At 46.6% G+C, this 17,100-nt stretch overlaps 1 protein-coding gene across 1 annotated transcript; it reads right to left on the bottom strand.

Annotated features, from left to right (window-relative positions):
• Positions 1 to 647: 647 nt before the first annotated feature.
• UHMK1 (U2AF homology motif kinase 1) lies at positions 648 to 16,564 on the bottom strand (the record flags this gene model as incomplete). Its single annotated transcript, XM_080691190.1, has 8 exons — positions 648 to 794; positions 3,162 to 3,250; positions 4,068 to 4,166; positions 4,297 to 4,373; positions 10,272 to 10,366; positions 13,569 to 13,760; positions 14,820 to 15,112; positions 16,297 to 16,564. 8 exons carry the CDS (start codon positions 16,562 to 16,564, stop codon positions 648 to 650), a joined length of 1,260 nt encoding a protein of 419 aa, XP_080547316.1.
• Positions 16,565 to 17,100: the final 536 nt, after the last annotated feature.

The following is a 17,100-nucleotide window of genomic DNA, read 5'->3' as shown; positions in this document are numbered from 1 at the left end:
CATCTTTCACACCTGTACACTCACTCAAACAAACATACTGGACATAAAAATTGTGCAAGATAAAGCATCAGCTTTCTATTTTAAAAGCCTTAATAATAATAAAAAATGTAGATAGGCTCACTGCAGTTTCTTTAAAGGAATATTAAGTACTACAGTACTCCTTAAAAAAATTCACAACTCAGTGTTAAGAACACAGTAGGTAACTGCCATGACAATTACTGAACGTTACTGACCACACTCAGTGCCAGACAGGGAGGGGCAAGGGCGTCACAAGGAAGGACCACGGGAGACACGGGAGCAGCCTGGGGCGGTCCCCAGCCCTCAGACTTGGTAACAACTCACCACGCCACACTATCCGTCCCTGCCCATGCTCACGTCCCCTCTGACGAGCGAGCAGCAGCTGCGCCTGCGTGCTGAGGCTGCCCGCGGGGCTTGAGCCCCCCGTGTGTGGCTGGGAGGTCAGTCCTGCTCAGCGCCCACGGTCTGCAATGCAACGCTGTTGGGCAAAGACCGTCCATTAGTAGGGCTACACCAATGTACAAAGTACGTCCTTAGAACGGAAAAGGAGTACTCCTGCATTCAGATGTGGAATATACTAATCCAGGAGATGGAAGAGGAGAAACAGGAGACAGTCCTCAGGCTGCTGCTTAAAGCAAGGTTTGATACAAATACCCCCTCCTGTAGGCACTCAGCGGGTAGAATGTGGCCACAACAAACTTCCCATCAAACATCCTTCCCGTCAGCAGCTTCTGAGCAGCTTTGGAATCTCCAGCATTTGCATACTCGACAAAGACCTGGAAAGAGGACAGAAAGACAGTCACTTCATTTCCAGCAAGGCTGTTTTAGACCAGTGCACCACCAACCTTAGTGAATACGCAGTCACACACCGCCTAACCAGCTTGCAGTCAATGACAGGCACCTAGGACACAGTCCCATAGACTGTGATGGAACTGAGAAGTTCACGGTGCCTGCACTTTTCCTGTGTGTTTTCTACTGAGATGCACCAATGCCTACCCTTGCACAAGAAATGCCCGCAGCGTTGAGCTCAGAAACACGCTGCTCACACAGGGGCAACAGGAAGCCTGCCACCCCCCACCCCCCCCCGCACACACACCTGGGCCATCTCACTGTCAGAGCCCTCACACCCGGGCCACGCACTGGGAGACATGCAGACCTTCCAAGAGGCTGTGAGGACCATCTCTGTAAGGACAACGCCCAGACCCTGACCTCCACTGTGTTTACTAGGCCACCTGTCAGTTCAGGCAGGCTTCCCTTTTCCAATCCCCCCTTCATGGGAGCCCCTCCCACTTGAAGATAGTTACTCATACAGAATGAAAACAAGGGCTTCTTGCTTTTTGTGGAATCCTCCTTGACTGAGAAATAAGGCCTCAATCCCTGCCTATAACCAGTCACTCTCCTCCGTCCCCAGTTTTTTGTTTTGTGGCACTAGGGATTGAACCCAGGGATGTCCTACCTCCGGGCCACATCCCAAACCCTATTTGACTTTTTTATTTGAAACAAGGTCTCACGAAGTTGCTGAGGGCCTGGCTAAGCTGTTGAGGCTGGCAGTGAACACGCCATCCTCCTGTTTCGAACTCTCAAGTACAGGATTACAGGCATGTGCTACCATGCCCAGCTGGTGTCTCATACAATTATCTCTATTAAGCATGACCTAGGATAGTTTGGCCTGTGGTGGGGTTATTTGAATTCATATACATTGAAAAATGGAGTGATGGGCCTGATTTTATCTCTTCCATCCCATGACTGTTTTTAAGCTAGTCAATGCTCTTAAAGACAAAGTAGAAATTACCCAATGCTAAGAACTTCCTTTTTTACATAAAGGTAAGTGTTACCCATCAGTTATTTTTAAAACACACTCCTAAATAAAATGTGCCATTGATTAGAAATAAAAGCACTTTCAAATAGATAAAACAGTATAAACAGGTGGTTTAAGTGTAACTGATGGGAAAGTACAATTGACAAAACTGTATATATGGCACACAGCTGTAATCCCAGTACTTGGGGCTGAAACAAGAGGGTCACAGGTTCAAGGCCAGCCTTAGCAACCTAGCCGGACCCTGAGCAACCCAGTGAGACCCTGTTCCAGAACAAAAATAAAAAGGGCTGGGGGGTGTAGCAGGAGGTAGAATGACCCTGGGTACCAATCCCCAGTACCAAAAATGAATGAATTAATAAATAAATAAATAAAGCTGGGAGTACAGCTCAGAAATAGAATGATCTTGAGCTCAATCCCAAGTACCAAAAAATGAGGGTAGAAAATAAGGCTCTTCAAACACTAGTCTTATTTAGATAAGAAATTATATTCTAGGCTTTTCAGTCCAGCTTATCTTCCCTTTTTAAATTATGCTGATAATTTCATTATAGTCAGATTCAAACCCAAATGGGCTTTTAACTCTGCTTAGTTATAACAAACTGAATCAAGTATTCATCTAACAAACGAGATTGAAGTTACTGAGACTCAGCTGGTGTCCCTGATTATGACGGCTCAAGGTAAAGCAGCCTTATTTTAAAAACAAAGTTTAAGGGGTTAAGAAAGGTGAGGAGAGCCACGTGTGGCGGCGCACACCTGGAAGTGAGGGAGGCTAGAAAAGCAGGAGGACCACAGCTTTGAGGTCGGCCTCAGCAACTTAGCAAGACCATTTACAGACAAAATGTAATGATTATGAGAGATATAGCTCAGAGGCAGAAGGCCCCTGGGCTCAATCTCAAGTACCAAAAAAAAGGCGAAAATTAAAAAAAAATCAAAAGCAAGTATATTATAGAACTTTTAAAAACTAGGAAAAAGTACAGCTAAGCAGTGGAACACACCTGTCATCCCAGTATTTATAACTAAGAGTTAGAAGGCCATCTGGGTTTGACTCTGACATAAAAACTGACCAGCATCCAGATCCCAGCCAGCCTCAGTAACTTAGGGAGACCCTGCTACAAAACAAATAAAATAGGGCTGGGCGTATAGCTCAGGGGTAGACTGCCTCTGGACTTCAATATGCAGCACACACAAAAAAGTATACAGAAGTAATAACCATCCAGAATACACAACTCAATTCAGCACAATTTCTGCATACAACTTTCTATAGAACAAGCACAGCGCAGAGTTGCAATAGCCCAGCACAGCTGCAATTTTGAACACGTGCACTTACTTGTCCTCTGCCGGGATTTTCCTTTGGGACAAGCAGAGAAACTACTGGCCCGTACTTTTGACACTCCTCTTTCACGTCTTCCACAACATCTGGATGTAAACACACGTAACAGTGACCGCTCTGCTGTGATGACAAGCACCTGTCATCTGAGGTTCTACATCATCCAAGAATCTAGACTCACATTTCTAAGCACTGAAGTCATTTTCCCTACCTTCAAAAATGAAGTGGAGAATACGAATTGAACTGACAATGTTCTTTGTACATTTTAAATTTAGCATTTTAAATAGCTGATACATACAAGAATATTTCAGAGGTTTAACAATTAAAGTCTTTAACCTCCCTTCTACCTTCCCAAAGGCCGTTCTGTCGTCCTCTTAAAGGCAATGAACACGCTGCGTTCTTCTGGATCCCACCACAGACATTACAGGAGCTCCCCAGCAACCATCACGTCTGCTCCGAGTGGGAGCCTAGCCCTGCTTCCTCTTTATTAGGCAGTGTGTCCTGCAGAGGCCCCCATCATCACGTGGACTCTCCCCATCTGCTTTCAGGACTGTGCCGCATTTTACTCCACGAATACTGACGCAGTTCTCCAACACGTCTTGTCTCTTAGGAAAGTGCAAATCCTTAGGCGCGCTTGTCAAGTCTGTTAGCCATCTGCACTGGGCACCGCCTCAGCTTAACGCTGCTCCCACAAGATCCTTAAGCTCCAGCACGCGGCCTGCCTCTCAACACCACGTCCTGCTCCTCATGCGGCTTCCTCCCAAGCCACCGTGCGCCGAGCAGCTCCACCAAGTCAGCTCCGAGCTCAGAGGCAACCTCTGCGAGAAGCCCTGGCCAACCCCTCAGGCTGCCCTGCGCGCCCTCCCTTCAGATGACCACACAGGCGCCTGGGCGTGGGAGACTGACCTTCGCACTCCTCCTCGTTCCCCAGGTAGCCGTCATCGAGCACGTTGAGCAGCCGCAGCACCGGAGTGGGCAGCAGCACCAGGTCTTCAATGTGAGGGGCTGGGGGCCATCATATATGGAGGTCAGTGCAGATCGCCCAAAGCAAACCCAAGAGCAGCACACAAAGCTCAGGAGTTTAAACTGTAAGATCAGTAGGCGACCAGGGAGAAACCAAGACACATGCACTTACCAAAAGGAATGCTAAAGAAAGGGCTGCACAAGGCCATCTCGGCGGGGATCCTCCTGCGGGGATCGTCGTGAAGCATGCTGAAATACAGAGGAGCCTTCTTTATCAGCGCTGCCAGCCCTCGGAAACGCAACTATTACAGACGGAAGGGCTAAGTGCTCAGAGCGGCGTTAATTATAGCGAGCACAGGTTACTGAGTCACTGGCCTTCCAAGGCGATGCATGCCGTTTAGGAGTGAACGGTACAATAAACGAGGATGCACCTATGGCACATCATACTATGATTTCAAACAATGTTTCTAGCTGGGCGTGGCGGCACGTGCCCATAATCTTAGTACGTGGGAATCTGAGACGGGAGAACTACAGGTTCGAGGACTGCCTCAGCAAGCAGGGACTCATCAACCTAGTGAGACCTGTTTCAAAACATAAAACATAGGGCTGGGTGTAGCTCAGAGGTAGAATGCCCTATCCCCAGTACCAAAAGAACAAAAACAAAATAAAATAATGTTTGATTAATAAATGAAACATGGGAAAGTGACATTCTGTAAGAGCGGGTGAAAAAGAAAGCTATGCAAAGATTCAGGGCAACACACTCAAACCAGAAGACAGTGGTGGAGAACTGCCGAATTCTGTCAGATTCCCCTAACAGTACTACCACCAAAGCAGCCTCAATCAATGCCCATGGACGGCAGCCACAACGGAAGCACAGAGGAGCAAGCCATCAACGGCAGCAAGCCTTGCGCCCCCACAGCGGTCCACCTGCCCACCAAAGGGCAGAGCCCGCCATGACAACGGGCTGGAGACACAGCAGGCCACGCCGAGAAGAGCCGGACCTCGAGGAGGCCGCTCTATGTAGGACCAGGGGAACGCCAAAGGCCCCTGAGATCTGAGCGGGCGGGGGCAGCCCAGACACGACCTCCCAAAACCCGCGTCCAGGCAAAGTCCTGCCATGAGCAGCGATCCTGGAAACCACCCACGCTGGGCAGGGTCGGTTCAGACGAGGCAAAGGGACTGAAAGAGCTCGCGGAAGGGCAGCCAGGAGGCTTCAGAGAGCGGCAGCCACGTCTAACATCACAAGAAGGGTCATGAGAGGACCTGTCCCAGCTGCACCTCTGGTAAGTGGAGGGAGATGAATTTCACAGTAAAGCGAGCGACATAAGAAGGATTACAGCAAGCTTATTATAAAAACGAATTGCAAAGACACCTTCAGAAAATGGCTGCATGCCAGAGATACAAACACAGCCCAAAGGAACAGGATAGCTACCATTTCAAAATAAGCTATCGGTGTGTTTAAATGATACACAGTTGGGAGAGTAGCTAAAATCAAAAGCAGAACGTCTCAAAAACTGAGTAAAATGAATCAGAAAAGAATTAGAAATCTTAAAAAATATCTCATAAAATAAGATTTCGCTAGAAGAAATGCAAGAATGAATAGCCTTAACAGACAACGCCTTAAAGAGAAACAGAAAGCAGAATGGAAGAATGTTTTCAAAATTCACACAGAAATAATGAAGGAACAAAATGGATTCAACACAAGGGATAACACCGCATCTAGATGTAGAAAACCACACACCCAAAGACGTGCTTAAAAAAGAAGACCAAAGCAATAGAGCACAGCAATAAAAACTGTAAAGTTTAAAAACGATTTTCTACCTCGGGGTGCGGTGGCTCATACTGTGATCCCAGGACTTGGGAGGCTGAGAGGAGGAGCTCAGGTTTGAGGAGAGCCTCAGGAACAGTGAGACTTTCATCAGCTGAGCAAGACTGCTTCAAAATAAAAATAAAACAGGGCTGGGGATGCAGCTCAGAGGTAGATGCCCCTGGGTCCAATCCCCAGTACCACAATAAATAAATAAATAAATTTCTAAAACAAACAAAAAAAATCCTGAAATTACACACTGAAATGCACCCCATGTTCCTGAGACTACTAAAACAACCAAATCAAGATAATTTCTGGTAAAAATACTAAGCTCTGAAGATAAAGATGGAATCCACTGAGCATGTAGACAAAATATACAAAATATAACTTTTAATAAAAAGACGATTTCCAACAGGCATATGACGTATCAGGAGAAAATACAGTAACATTTTAAGACATACAAAGAAAGAAAAATGCATGTTAAAAATTGTATGTCCAGCTAAACAGACTTTTAAGGATAATGAGTACAGCTGAGCTATTAGATGCAGAACCCAAGAACAGTAGGAGCTCTGTAAGGACAAGACTCAGCAGACTAAAATGATTACAACATCTACCCAAATACAGAGATGGATACTGAATATCAGCTACATGTGAGACTAAGGTGAGATAAGATTACCAGAGCAGGGTGTCGCTCGGTAACCTAACAACGCAAACACAGCTACTCCCAACATGGGGAGAGTGAGAAGGCACCTGCAAGCCACTTAGCTGTGCTAAGAAGCTGCGTTAGAGTTCTACAACTCAGAGGCTACTTTATGTGTAACGTGGGATAGAGCAAACGAGTAACTATGAAATAGTCTAGTACTGCCTTCCTCCGTCCTTGAGAACCAGACTCTTGATGCAGCAGAGAGGAGGTACAGATACCATATAAACAAAAAGAAAAACCTATTCTCTGAATTCAGATTTGAAACAGCAGTACAAACTGTGTCCACTTCAGAAGCCTAGAAGCCATGACCACCCAGGAGCAATGGTCATACTCAGAGATGGTTTTAAAGTACCATTTTCTAGTGGGTGTGGTGGTTCCTGGCTGCAATCCCAGGAGTTGAGAGGACGAGCCAGGAGTCTCCCAGGTTCAAGGCCAGCCTCAGAAACTTGGTAAGAATCTTTTTCAAAATAAGAAATAAATAGGGCTAGGGACATAGCTCATAGGTAGAATGCCCCAGGGTGCAATCCCCTGTGCCCCCCAACCATGCACAAAAATTTTCTACTAAAAGAAACCAGGCTTCTTGGAAAAAGGACTAAATATAGGTCTGGGATAAGAAATGTGTAAGATGAACTGGGAACATCTTACCATCTCATCTAGCAAATAAGCTATCAAAAATTAATGGCTGGGCATAGTAGCACACACCTATAATCCCAGTGCTTGGGAGGCAGATATAGGAGGATCATAGGTTCAAGGCCAGCTTCAGAAACTGGGCAAGACCCTCAATAACTTAGCAAAACCCTGTTTCAAAATAAAATATAACAACAGGTCTGGGAAAGTAGGTAGAAGGTAGAATACCCTGGTTCAATCCATAGTACCACAAGAAAAAAAAAATTAATGTCAGCCAAAACCAACATGCAGAGGCTCTCACAAATCATGGGACAGAACCCACAGCCGACTGTGACACATTAACATGTTTAAGTCCATCAGTCTGCAATGATACTTTCTTCTTTTCTGGCAGTACTGGAGACTGAACTCAGGGGTAACTACTACTGAGCTACATCCTGGCCCTTTAGATTTTTTTTTTCTTTTTTCTTTTTTTTTTTTTTTTTTTTTTTTTGAGACACGATCTCCCTCAATTGCCCAGGCCGATTTTGAGCTTGTGATGCTTCTGCCTCAGCGTCCCAAGTTGCTGGGATCACAGGTGTGTATCGCCACATCCGGCAAAACTGAATTTATTTATTTTTGGTGGTACCGAGGATTAAACCCAGGGGTATTCTACCTCTGGGCACAGCCCTTTTTAGTTTTTCTTTGGTAAGTGGGTCTGGCTCGATTGCCAAGATTCTCACTCTGTTGCTGAGGCTGCTCCTGAACGTGCAGTCCTCCCGTTGCAGCCTCCCAAGCACTGGGATTACAGGCGAGTGCCACCATGGCCAGCTCATACTCTGAATTGTAAGAAACAGAACGACCCCCCTTGGAAGATGACAAGGTGCAACTTGTTACCCTGAAAACCAGTCAACAGAGTCCAGTATGTATGATGGTCTTACATAATTAAGACCCAATGGCAGGATAGGAATATCATCACTCCATCAGCCCCAAGTAACAGACCTAGGCACGAATGTTAACAAAGACAGATGACCGTTATTATGTTCCACCTTATGAGGGAATACAATACCATCTATAGTCCTGCAAAACAAAAAAAAACTCTCAATTTATAGGAATAAGCTGAAATGCGGGGCTGGGGCTATACCTCAGTGACTGTGTACCTAGCATGCCAAGGCCTGAGGTTCCATCCCCAGCACCACATACACACAAAACACAAGTATGTGAAATCCCAAAGATAAACTCGGCAAAATTCAGACTGTGAGAAACCACAGAGCGCCAACAACCCAGGCTGTACAACAGACAAATCACAAGGGAAGAAGGGGAAATAAAGGAAAGGACACTTTAGATTAAAAGACTTAAGAGTTTTTTAGGGTGAAAAAAACTAGACAGTTTAAGGATGTGCTCTGTGGTAATAATAATGAAAACAAGAAGCATTGCCATAAAGCCAGCCAGTGGTTACTTTAGGAAGGGGACGGGGCTGGGGTTACAACTGAACACACAGGACTTCTTAGGAGCCAGCAAATTGCATCTCTCAACCCGAGGAGCGGTCACAAGACTCCGAAAGACTCAGAGCTACACATCTGTTTTACTAGCATTTTCAGAATCAGTTTTATACATTTAAAAAAAGGTTCAAACAATGCATACAAAATACAATATGCAGGAAAACAGTTAAGAAATTCACCAAAATGCTAACACCAGAATGGTGGTTTATATTTTCTGTTCTCATAAAAATTTTCTATACTTTCCAAATTTAGTATTATTTGTATTATAAAAGGGCCAAGGAGAAAGCCTATTATTTAAAGAAAAATTACAAATCAGTAGAACTTGAGACCTGACTTCTAGTTGAAAATCTATTATACAATTTTTAACTGCCACCTCTTTAATGAAAGATGCAATTTATAATATCCAATATCAATCAGCTACTAACAAACTATTTAAAATTAATCTGAAAAACACACATAGGCAGACATACAAATAAGTATATATAAAACTGGTAAGATCTAAATAATTCTGTGGATTATAACAATGACAATTTACTGGTTTTGATACTGTACTAATGTAAGCTGTTACCACTGAGAGGAACTAGAAAATTTGGACTTCTCTAAGATTTTTTACAACCATCTGTTAAGTTTTAATTATTTAAAAATTAAAAACAAAAGCCCTAATTTGAATGTTTACAGGGCTAAGTTCCAAAGAAACTATAATACTCTTAGTCAACCAAGGGATTCATCCTTTTCTAGCATATCAATTATTTTTTTCATTTCTAGGCCATAATGCCAGAAACCCCCAAAGCCTACTATCTGATATTTCTTTTCTTTTCTTTTTTTTTTTTTTTTTTGGTGGTACTGGGGTTCCTGGAAGCCCTTCTACCTCTGGGCTACACTCCCAGACCTATTTTATATTTTTAAATTTCGAAACAGGGTCTCTTAAGCCAGCAAGGCTAGCTCCGAACCAGCGCGATCCTCCTGTCTCCGCCTCCCAAGCGCGGGGATTACAAACGTGCACCACCACACCCGGCAGATATTTCTTATTTTTGAATATCTATTGTATCAGGATGCATTAAATTATCAGGAATACTGTATAGTTCCAGACAGTATCTAGCAGTCTTATTCAAAATATACTTAAAAGTTGCTTTACTCAGAATGGTTTTTATTCCCTTTCTGTTGTGGCAGCCCAAAGCAAGCTCAGCCTTCAGTTAAGACTCTTTGGAAGCTCCCCGAGCAGGGTGAGAGGCCAAAGGCACCGTGGTCCAGCTCGTTCTTTCCACTGAAGCAGCTGGAGGGGAGGGCTTAGTATCTGGTGTTCACCATCTACAAAAGAATGTCCCTGCAGAGTAAGTTTTGTCAAACCACTTGAGCACTTTTGTTTCTCCTAAGAAGCTAGCCTGTGGAGGATGCCTAAACTAAAAACCTTACTGGTAAGGGAGTAAAACCACTCTATGATCAAATACATCTGAAATACTATAATCCATTCAGAAAGGAAAAGGTTTCCACAGTCAATAAACACGAAGCAAGTTTACAGCACAGGAACGTACCTTTTGATAAGGTCTCTGAGGTGATAGGCTGGAATTGCGGCATTCACCACGGCTTTACTGGCAAATATGTGGTCAATAATAGCAGAGCTGTTTGCCTAAAAGAGGGAGAAAAGTCTTCCTTAGGTTACTCAGCTCAGTGTGTCCTGCTGGGCACCCAGCCACACGGCACAGCCTGGGTGACATGCAGCACTCCTCCCTCCTGAGAGCCCATCATCTCGACGGGGGACACCCAGAACTGGGCTCCACAGCAGGAGCACCTGTGCAGTACCGGTGGTCGTGAACACCCACTGCACAGACGCACAGAACCACAGCAAGCGCACAGAGGCTCACAGCAGAGACAGACGCGGCTGTGTTAACAGGGATGATCCTCAACCGGCTTCAGACAGAAACGCAGGAAACGACTGCTGAGAAAGTAAGGAAGTACTAGAACGCCGCCCTGACGCGCGGGCCACACTCTGACCCACGGCATCCTCTCCTCGGCACTGTCAGCTCAGTGGCAGAAAGACCTGATAATGTCGTCATCACTGAAACCCACTGAATGCTCACCAGAAACCAGACATTATGCTAACAACCACACATTTCTTTTTTGACCTTAATACTTTTTTTTAAGTTTTCTTTTCTTGGCAGTACTGGGAATGGAACCCAGGGGCATTCGACCTCCGAGCTACATCCCCAGCCCTGTTTTTTATTCTTTATTTTGAAACAGAGTCTCACTGAGTTGCAAAGGGCCTCACTAAGTAGCTGAGGTTGGCCAAGAATGGCAATCCTCCTGTGTCAGCCTCCCAAATGCTGGGATTACAAGCGTGTGCCACCACGCCCGGCTTCAATACTCTTACCATCTTCTAAAAGTAAACTGTGGCCCAGTGAACCTATGTGAATGGCCTCATGAAAGGTGAAAGCAAGGTGTGAGCCCAGCTTCACTGCAGGCTCTGCTCCTGAGCCATGCGGCAGCCCCAGCTGCACAGAACGTGACAGGCAGGACAGTGCGTCCTAGATGGAGCATCACACTCGGGACTCCGTCGCCCAGACCTCACATGAACTTGAGTGGGGCCAGCTCTGATGAGCTTTGGTCACGAAGGTGCAATCCCAAGGGTCGAAGGCGGAGCCCATCCAGTAACTGATCTGCATCCCAAGTGGAAAAGAGAGAGAATACTTGGCCTCCTGACTGAGACACTGTTTGAGATAAAGAGAAATACTGGCCAGGCACGGCAGCACACACCTGTGATCCCAGCACTGGGGAGGCTGAGGCACAGGATCGCAGGTTCAAGACCAGCTCCAGCAACTCAGTGAGGCCCTGACCCTGTTTCAAAATAAAAAGTATAATAGGCTGGGAGTATAGCTCAGAGGTAGAAAGCCCCTGGGTTCATCCCCAGTAACACACACACTGGTTTTACGCTTATGGCAGTACCTTTTTGGCCAAAAATAACCATTTAGGCATACCTCCCAGGCTGTACACTTAACCCTTGAGGCTGTATAATACTTAACAGTACTTAGTCAGTAACTGAGGCATAATAAAAGTATGTTTTAACAGTTGTCATACACTACGTATTAAATACTCAAAAACTACTGGTCACTTGATATAAAAAGCTGACATAAATACTGTTTACCAAAGCTAACACTTCCAAAGCAGTTTAGTTACCTCCCTGCCACTGTGCCCAAAATCTCTGATGGGAACAAATTAGGAGGAACGGTGCACTTGGCTCAAGGTTTCAGACACAATGGTGCAGTAGACAAGCCAAGGAAGGCCGCTCGGATCGCTGCAGGACTACGGTGGGAGAGCAGGAGCCAGGGGAGCAAGTCCCGGAGCCCTAACCCAGGCCCCCAGCCATGCCCCACCTGCCATGGCGGCCTGCCAGTGAGCCCACGAACCTGCTCATGAGTTAGGGCCTCTTGCCACCCGTAAGCTTCTGTGGCCGTTCAGGCCCAAACCACGACAGCGCGTCACACACCTGGGCGAAGGGTGCTGCTACCGTCATGTGAAAGCCCGCAGTGTGTAGGAAGACACGCTGTGGCCAGTTCCTCTAACAGACATAAGTTTAGTAGAACAGATGCTTATTATTTGGTTTATTAAAACAAAAAGTTCGCCGGGCGTGGTGGCGCACGCTTGTAATCCCCGCGCTTGGGAGGCAGAGACAGGAGGATCGCACAGGTTCGAAGCCAGGTGCCTGCGCTGGCTTAAGAGACCCTGTTTCCAAATAAAAATACAAAATAGGTGTCTGGGAGTGGAGCCCGGAGGTAGAAGGGCTTCCAGGAACCCCAGTTCCACCAAAAAAAAAAAAAAAAAGTTTGGCAGGAGTGGTGGTGAATGCACACGTGCAGTCCCGGTACTCAGAGGATGAAACGGGAGGATTGCAGCTGCACTGACAACCTTAGCAACTTAATGAGGCCTCTGCAACCAGTGAACCCCGTTTCAATCAGAGAATAAATATAGGGCTGAAGGTAGAGCTCAGAGGTAGAATGCTCCTGGGTTCAACACTCAGTACCAAAAAAATAAAAAGTTCATCCCAAGGTCAAAGGGTCAGAACTCAGAATCCAGTGTTGTACAGCATGCTCACACAGGGAACACCCCAGCTGCCAGTCACGTGGGTCTGTGGAGAGCACGTGGAGCCCGGAGCAGGAAGGACAGATCTGGGAGCCAAGGCTGGACACCCAGCTGCAGGGTCTGCAGAAAGCTGTTGGACACAGGTGCTCCAGTGTTTCATTTGTAAAATGAAAATAATTAGCCAGGCCGGTGGCCCAGACCTACCATCCCAATACCTGGGAGGCTGAGCCAGGAAGACCAAAGGTTTGAGGTGGCCTCGGCAATTTAGTGAGACTCTGTTTCAAACTAAAAGAATAAAAATAAAACGGAGCTTGGGGGTCTAGCTCAGAGGTAGGATGCCCCGGTCCAATCCCCAATACCAAAAATAAGTAAATAAATAAATAACCAATGTCCACCCTAGCTATCCCCAGAGAATTATTGGGAGAGCTTATTGAGACTGCACTAAAATGCTTTTTTAAACCATGAGGTATTATGTAAAGAGTATTCTGTAACCCACAACATATTCTATTAGTGACACCTGGTAACCTAATCTACCTGAATCCCTAAACAAGAGGAACCCTTTCGCATTCATGCACACACACTCCTGCGAGCCAGGGCCCAGGCTAGGAATAGGAGAACACCAAGCTCCAGCCCACCTGCAGCGTGGAGCGAGCAGGGCACCAGTCCAGAAAGGCAAGTACAGAGCAGAGGCTGCGACCCGGTGCCTGCTAAGAACTGGCACAGCACGAGAACTGAGGGACCCCGTGGCACTTTACCTTCCATTCCTGAGATCTGACTGTATGTTTCAGTTTCATTCCTGAGAACATCTCCAGTAAGATGATGCCCAGGCTCCAGAGATCTACAGCGGCAGTGCACTCCGTGTCGCTCTGCAGACCAGCCTGGGCCAAGCAATTCTGCAGCTCCGCCTCCGGAGCCCGGTACCCGTCCGTCTGAATATACTTCACGTCCTAGAGAGGAACACCAGTGACCAGCAGCAAAAAGCAACTCGCATCCTACCCACCTGCACAGTGTACTATTGCCCCTAACGTGCAGCACACCACTGCCAGACTGAATGCCCAATTATCTTGGCTTTGGTTACCATAGTTCACTGGTCCACTGACTGGGCAGTTCTCATAGGTAGCTATATACTTTCCATACAGCTGCTCATAAGGAGTCTTCTTTAGATAGTTTACTTTTTCATTTGGTGGTACTGGGGACTGAACCCAGGGGCATTCTACCTCTGAGCCCCATTTTATTTTTTATTTTGAAACAGGGTCTCACTAAGTTGTAGGCAGCCTTGCCAAGTTACTGAGGCTGGCCACGAACCTGAGATCCTCCTGCCTCAGCCTCCCAAGTACTGCGATAAGAGGTATGTGCCACCATGCCTGGCTGGTTTCTTAATATTAAGCACTGATGATAAATAAGGCCACTCCACAAAGAGCTGATAAACAATGGAGAATGGAGAGCTTGCCAGAACTGTCACATCATTCTGCCACAGAATGGAGCACTGTAGACACCAGGAACCAAATGCTCATGAATAAAAAAGGCCTCTAGGAAGGTCAAGTTCTTTATTAATTCCAGAGGTCTTTCATGCCTGCTTGGACCTTCCTGTCTAACTGGAACATGTCCTTTTTGTACACTGTGGCCCCCAAATTCTTTTGCTCTGCCTCACGCCCAGGCATTTCAGCATTGTAGGTAGGAAGGCCTCCTGGGTCCCTACTAACCCACCCTTCTACTCTTTTTTTTTTTTTTTTTTTTTGGTGGTCCTGGGGTTTCTGGAAACCCTTCTACCTCTGGGCTACACTCCCAGACCTATTTGATATTTTTTTATTTGGAAACAGGGTCTCTTAAGCCAGCGTGGATGGCTTGGCTTCGAACCTGCATGATCCTCCTGTCTCCGCCTCCCAAGCGCGGGGATTACAAGAGTACGCCACCATGCCTGGCTCCCTTCTACTCTTGCTACTTAAAAATCTTGGGCTTAGAGCACTAGATTTTAAACCATAAGGGCAAAAAAAGGCATTTCTTACCTGATTGCCTTCTTTGAAGCTAAGTCCAAAGTCAATGAGTTTAAAACATTCATTCTCTGCACTCCACAATATGTTACGTGGCTTGAGGTCTGCGTGCACGTAACCTTCATGATGAAGAAAGGCAAGGGCCTCCAGAACATCTCTGGCACAGTGCTGTATCATCCACATGGAGCAACCCTGGTGACTGGAGTACAAGAGCAATTCCGAAACACTGACATCCAGGAGTTCAAGCAACAGACAGCGCGATGGCACATTTGGAGAGAAGTGGATGGTGAAGACTCCATATAAAGTCACTAGAAAAGAAACAAAAATCAGACTTAAGAGTATATTACTACTGAAGAAAACTGTGATACAAACCTGAGAGAGTCTAGAGAAGATACCCCTGAAGAGCAAGCAAGCTACCAATATTTTCCCCAGGAATAAGATCTTTGCACAATTGGATTATTTTAATAAATTGAAAAGAACTTCAACAGTTTATTACCATCCAAATATATTACCTATGGCACAATGACTCAAGCTATGTCTTGCCATTCGACAGTGGGTAAAATGCACTTAGTGTGCCAGGCAAGATTACTAAAAGAAAAAACCATCATGCTAAGTAACTCTTTTACAAACAAACTCAAAATCCCAAACAGCCCCTCTATACTCTAAATATTAAAAGAAGAAATTAAAGCTTTCCAGATATGGCTTTTTTTTTTTTGTACTGAAGCATTCTACCAAGCTATACCCCCAGCCCTTTTGACATTGTTTTGAAACCGTCTCCCTCTCCCTAGGTTGCTGAGCGTCTCCCTACATTGCTGCCCTCAAATCTGTGATCCTCCAGTCTGTTTCCCAAGAACTGAGATTACTGCATGTGACACCACACCCACCTCCAGGTGACATTTTAACCTAATCTTGAAGGACTTCTAGAGTCCTGAGAGCTGAAAAAAAAAAAAAAATTCCCTCAACACGATGGTTACTGTGATACATCATTTAGTAAACTAAGAAAGAAAAAAAAAATACAGCACGAAGGTTACTATGATACATCATTTAGTAAACTAAGAAAAAAAAAAACAGCACTAACATTGGGAACATGTTTTATAACAATATCTGAGTCACGAGCCAGTCTTACTAAAGCAGAGGGTTCCTAAATCTCTCTCTCCCAAGTGGTCTCCCCGGGATACTTAGTCACTTCCTCCAAAGCCATCCTAAATACCTACGATGGCCCCTACATTTATTCGCACGGACACCCCAGCTCTAGCATGGCTCGCACTTTCCAAGGGGGGGGGGGTGCAAAGATGCAGAAATCTCCAAGGAGATTGGAAAGAGAGGCCTCGATGCCAACGAGGGCAGCATCCCCCAAAGATTCGGGGGGAGCCAGGGCACAGGGCCACCCGGAGCCGTCGCCCACCCACTGCGGCGGGCGCGGTCTGGCGGGGACGCGCTTCTCCTCGGTGTCCAGAGGCCCGGGCGAGGGTGGGGAGGCGCCGGCCATTACCGATGTTGCGGTGGCCCTGCAGCTGCTCCAGCGCTGCCTTCTCTTTGCGGAAGCCGTACTCGGCGGCCGAGGCCGCGGCCCCGGTGGTCCCCGGAGGCAAGAACTGCTTGAGGGCGCCGGGGGGCGAGCCCGGGTGGCCGCAGCAGCGCACCCGGTACACCGAGGCCGAGGAGCCGCTGCCCAGGCGGCTCTGCACCTGCCACAGCCGGCCAAAGGCCTCCAGGAACCGCGGCGGCTCGGCGCCCCACGCGCAGCCGGCCGCCGCCATGGCCTGGCCGAGGCGCCGACACGGAGCTGCCGCGCCCGCCCGCCGTCACATCCCCACCCGCCGGGCCCGCGGCTAGGCAGGGAGAGGCCCGCCGCGGCCGGCCTCACTGGCTCCCGGAAGCGCAGGCAGCCATGACACCGGAAGCCGCGGCGCGCCGGGCCAGAAACCGGAAGCGGAGGGCAGGCCACAGCTATGACTATGGGGAGAGGCCGGAAGGGGCGGGGCCACCGGCTCGAAAGGCGGAATTGCAGTGGAGAAAAGGGCCGGGTTAAACTTCATTACCAAGTGCCTGCGGTTCCGGCCTGGGGCTGGCCGCTTTCCATGTGTCACCCTAAGCTAAAGTTAGCTTTATTAATTTAAAGCTAAACCTGGTTAGTTTTATTAATTTAAAATTTAATAACTTTAAACTCAAATTTTAAATTTTATAATTATTTAATTTAAATAATTTGAATTTTGATCATTGTTAAATTTTTAATAAAATGTTTATATTATTAAAAATAAAAATATTTTATTTTTTAAGTGTGCCAGGGAAGAGT

Source organism: Muscardinus avellanarius, assembly GCF_963383645.1.
Source record: "Muscardinus avellanarius genome assembly, chromosome: 3".
Classification (NCBI taxonomy): Eukaryota; Metazoa; Chordata; class Mammalia; order Rodentia; family Gliridae; genus Muscardinus; species Muscardinus avellanarius.
Note: the sequence above shows the minus strand (reverse complement) of the source record. Positions and strands in the feature narration are given on the sequence as shown.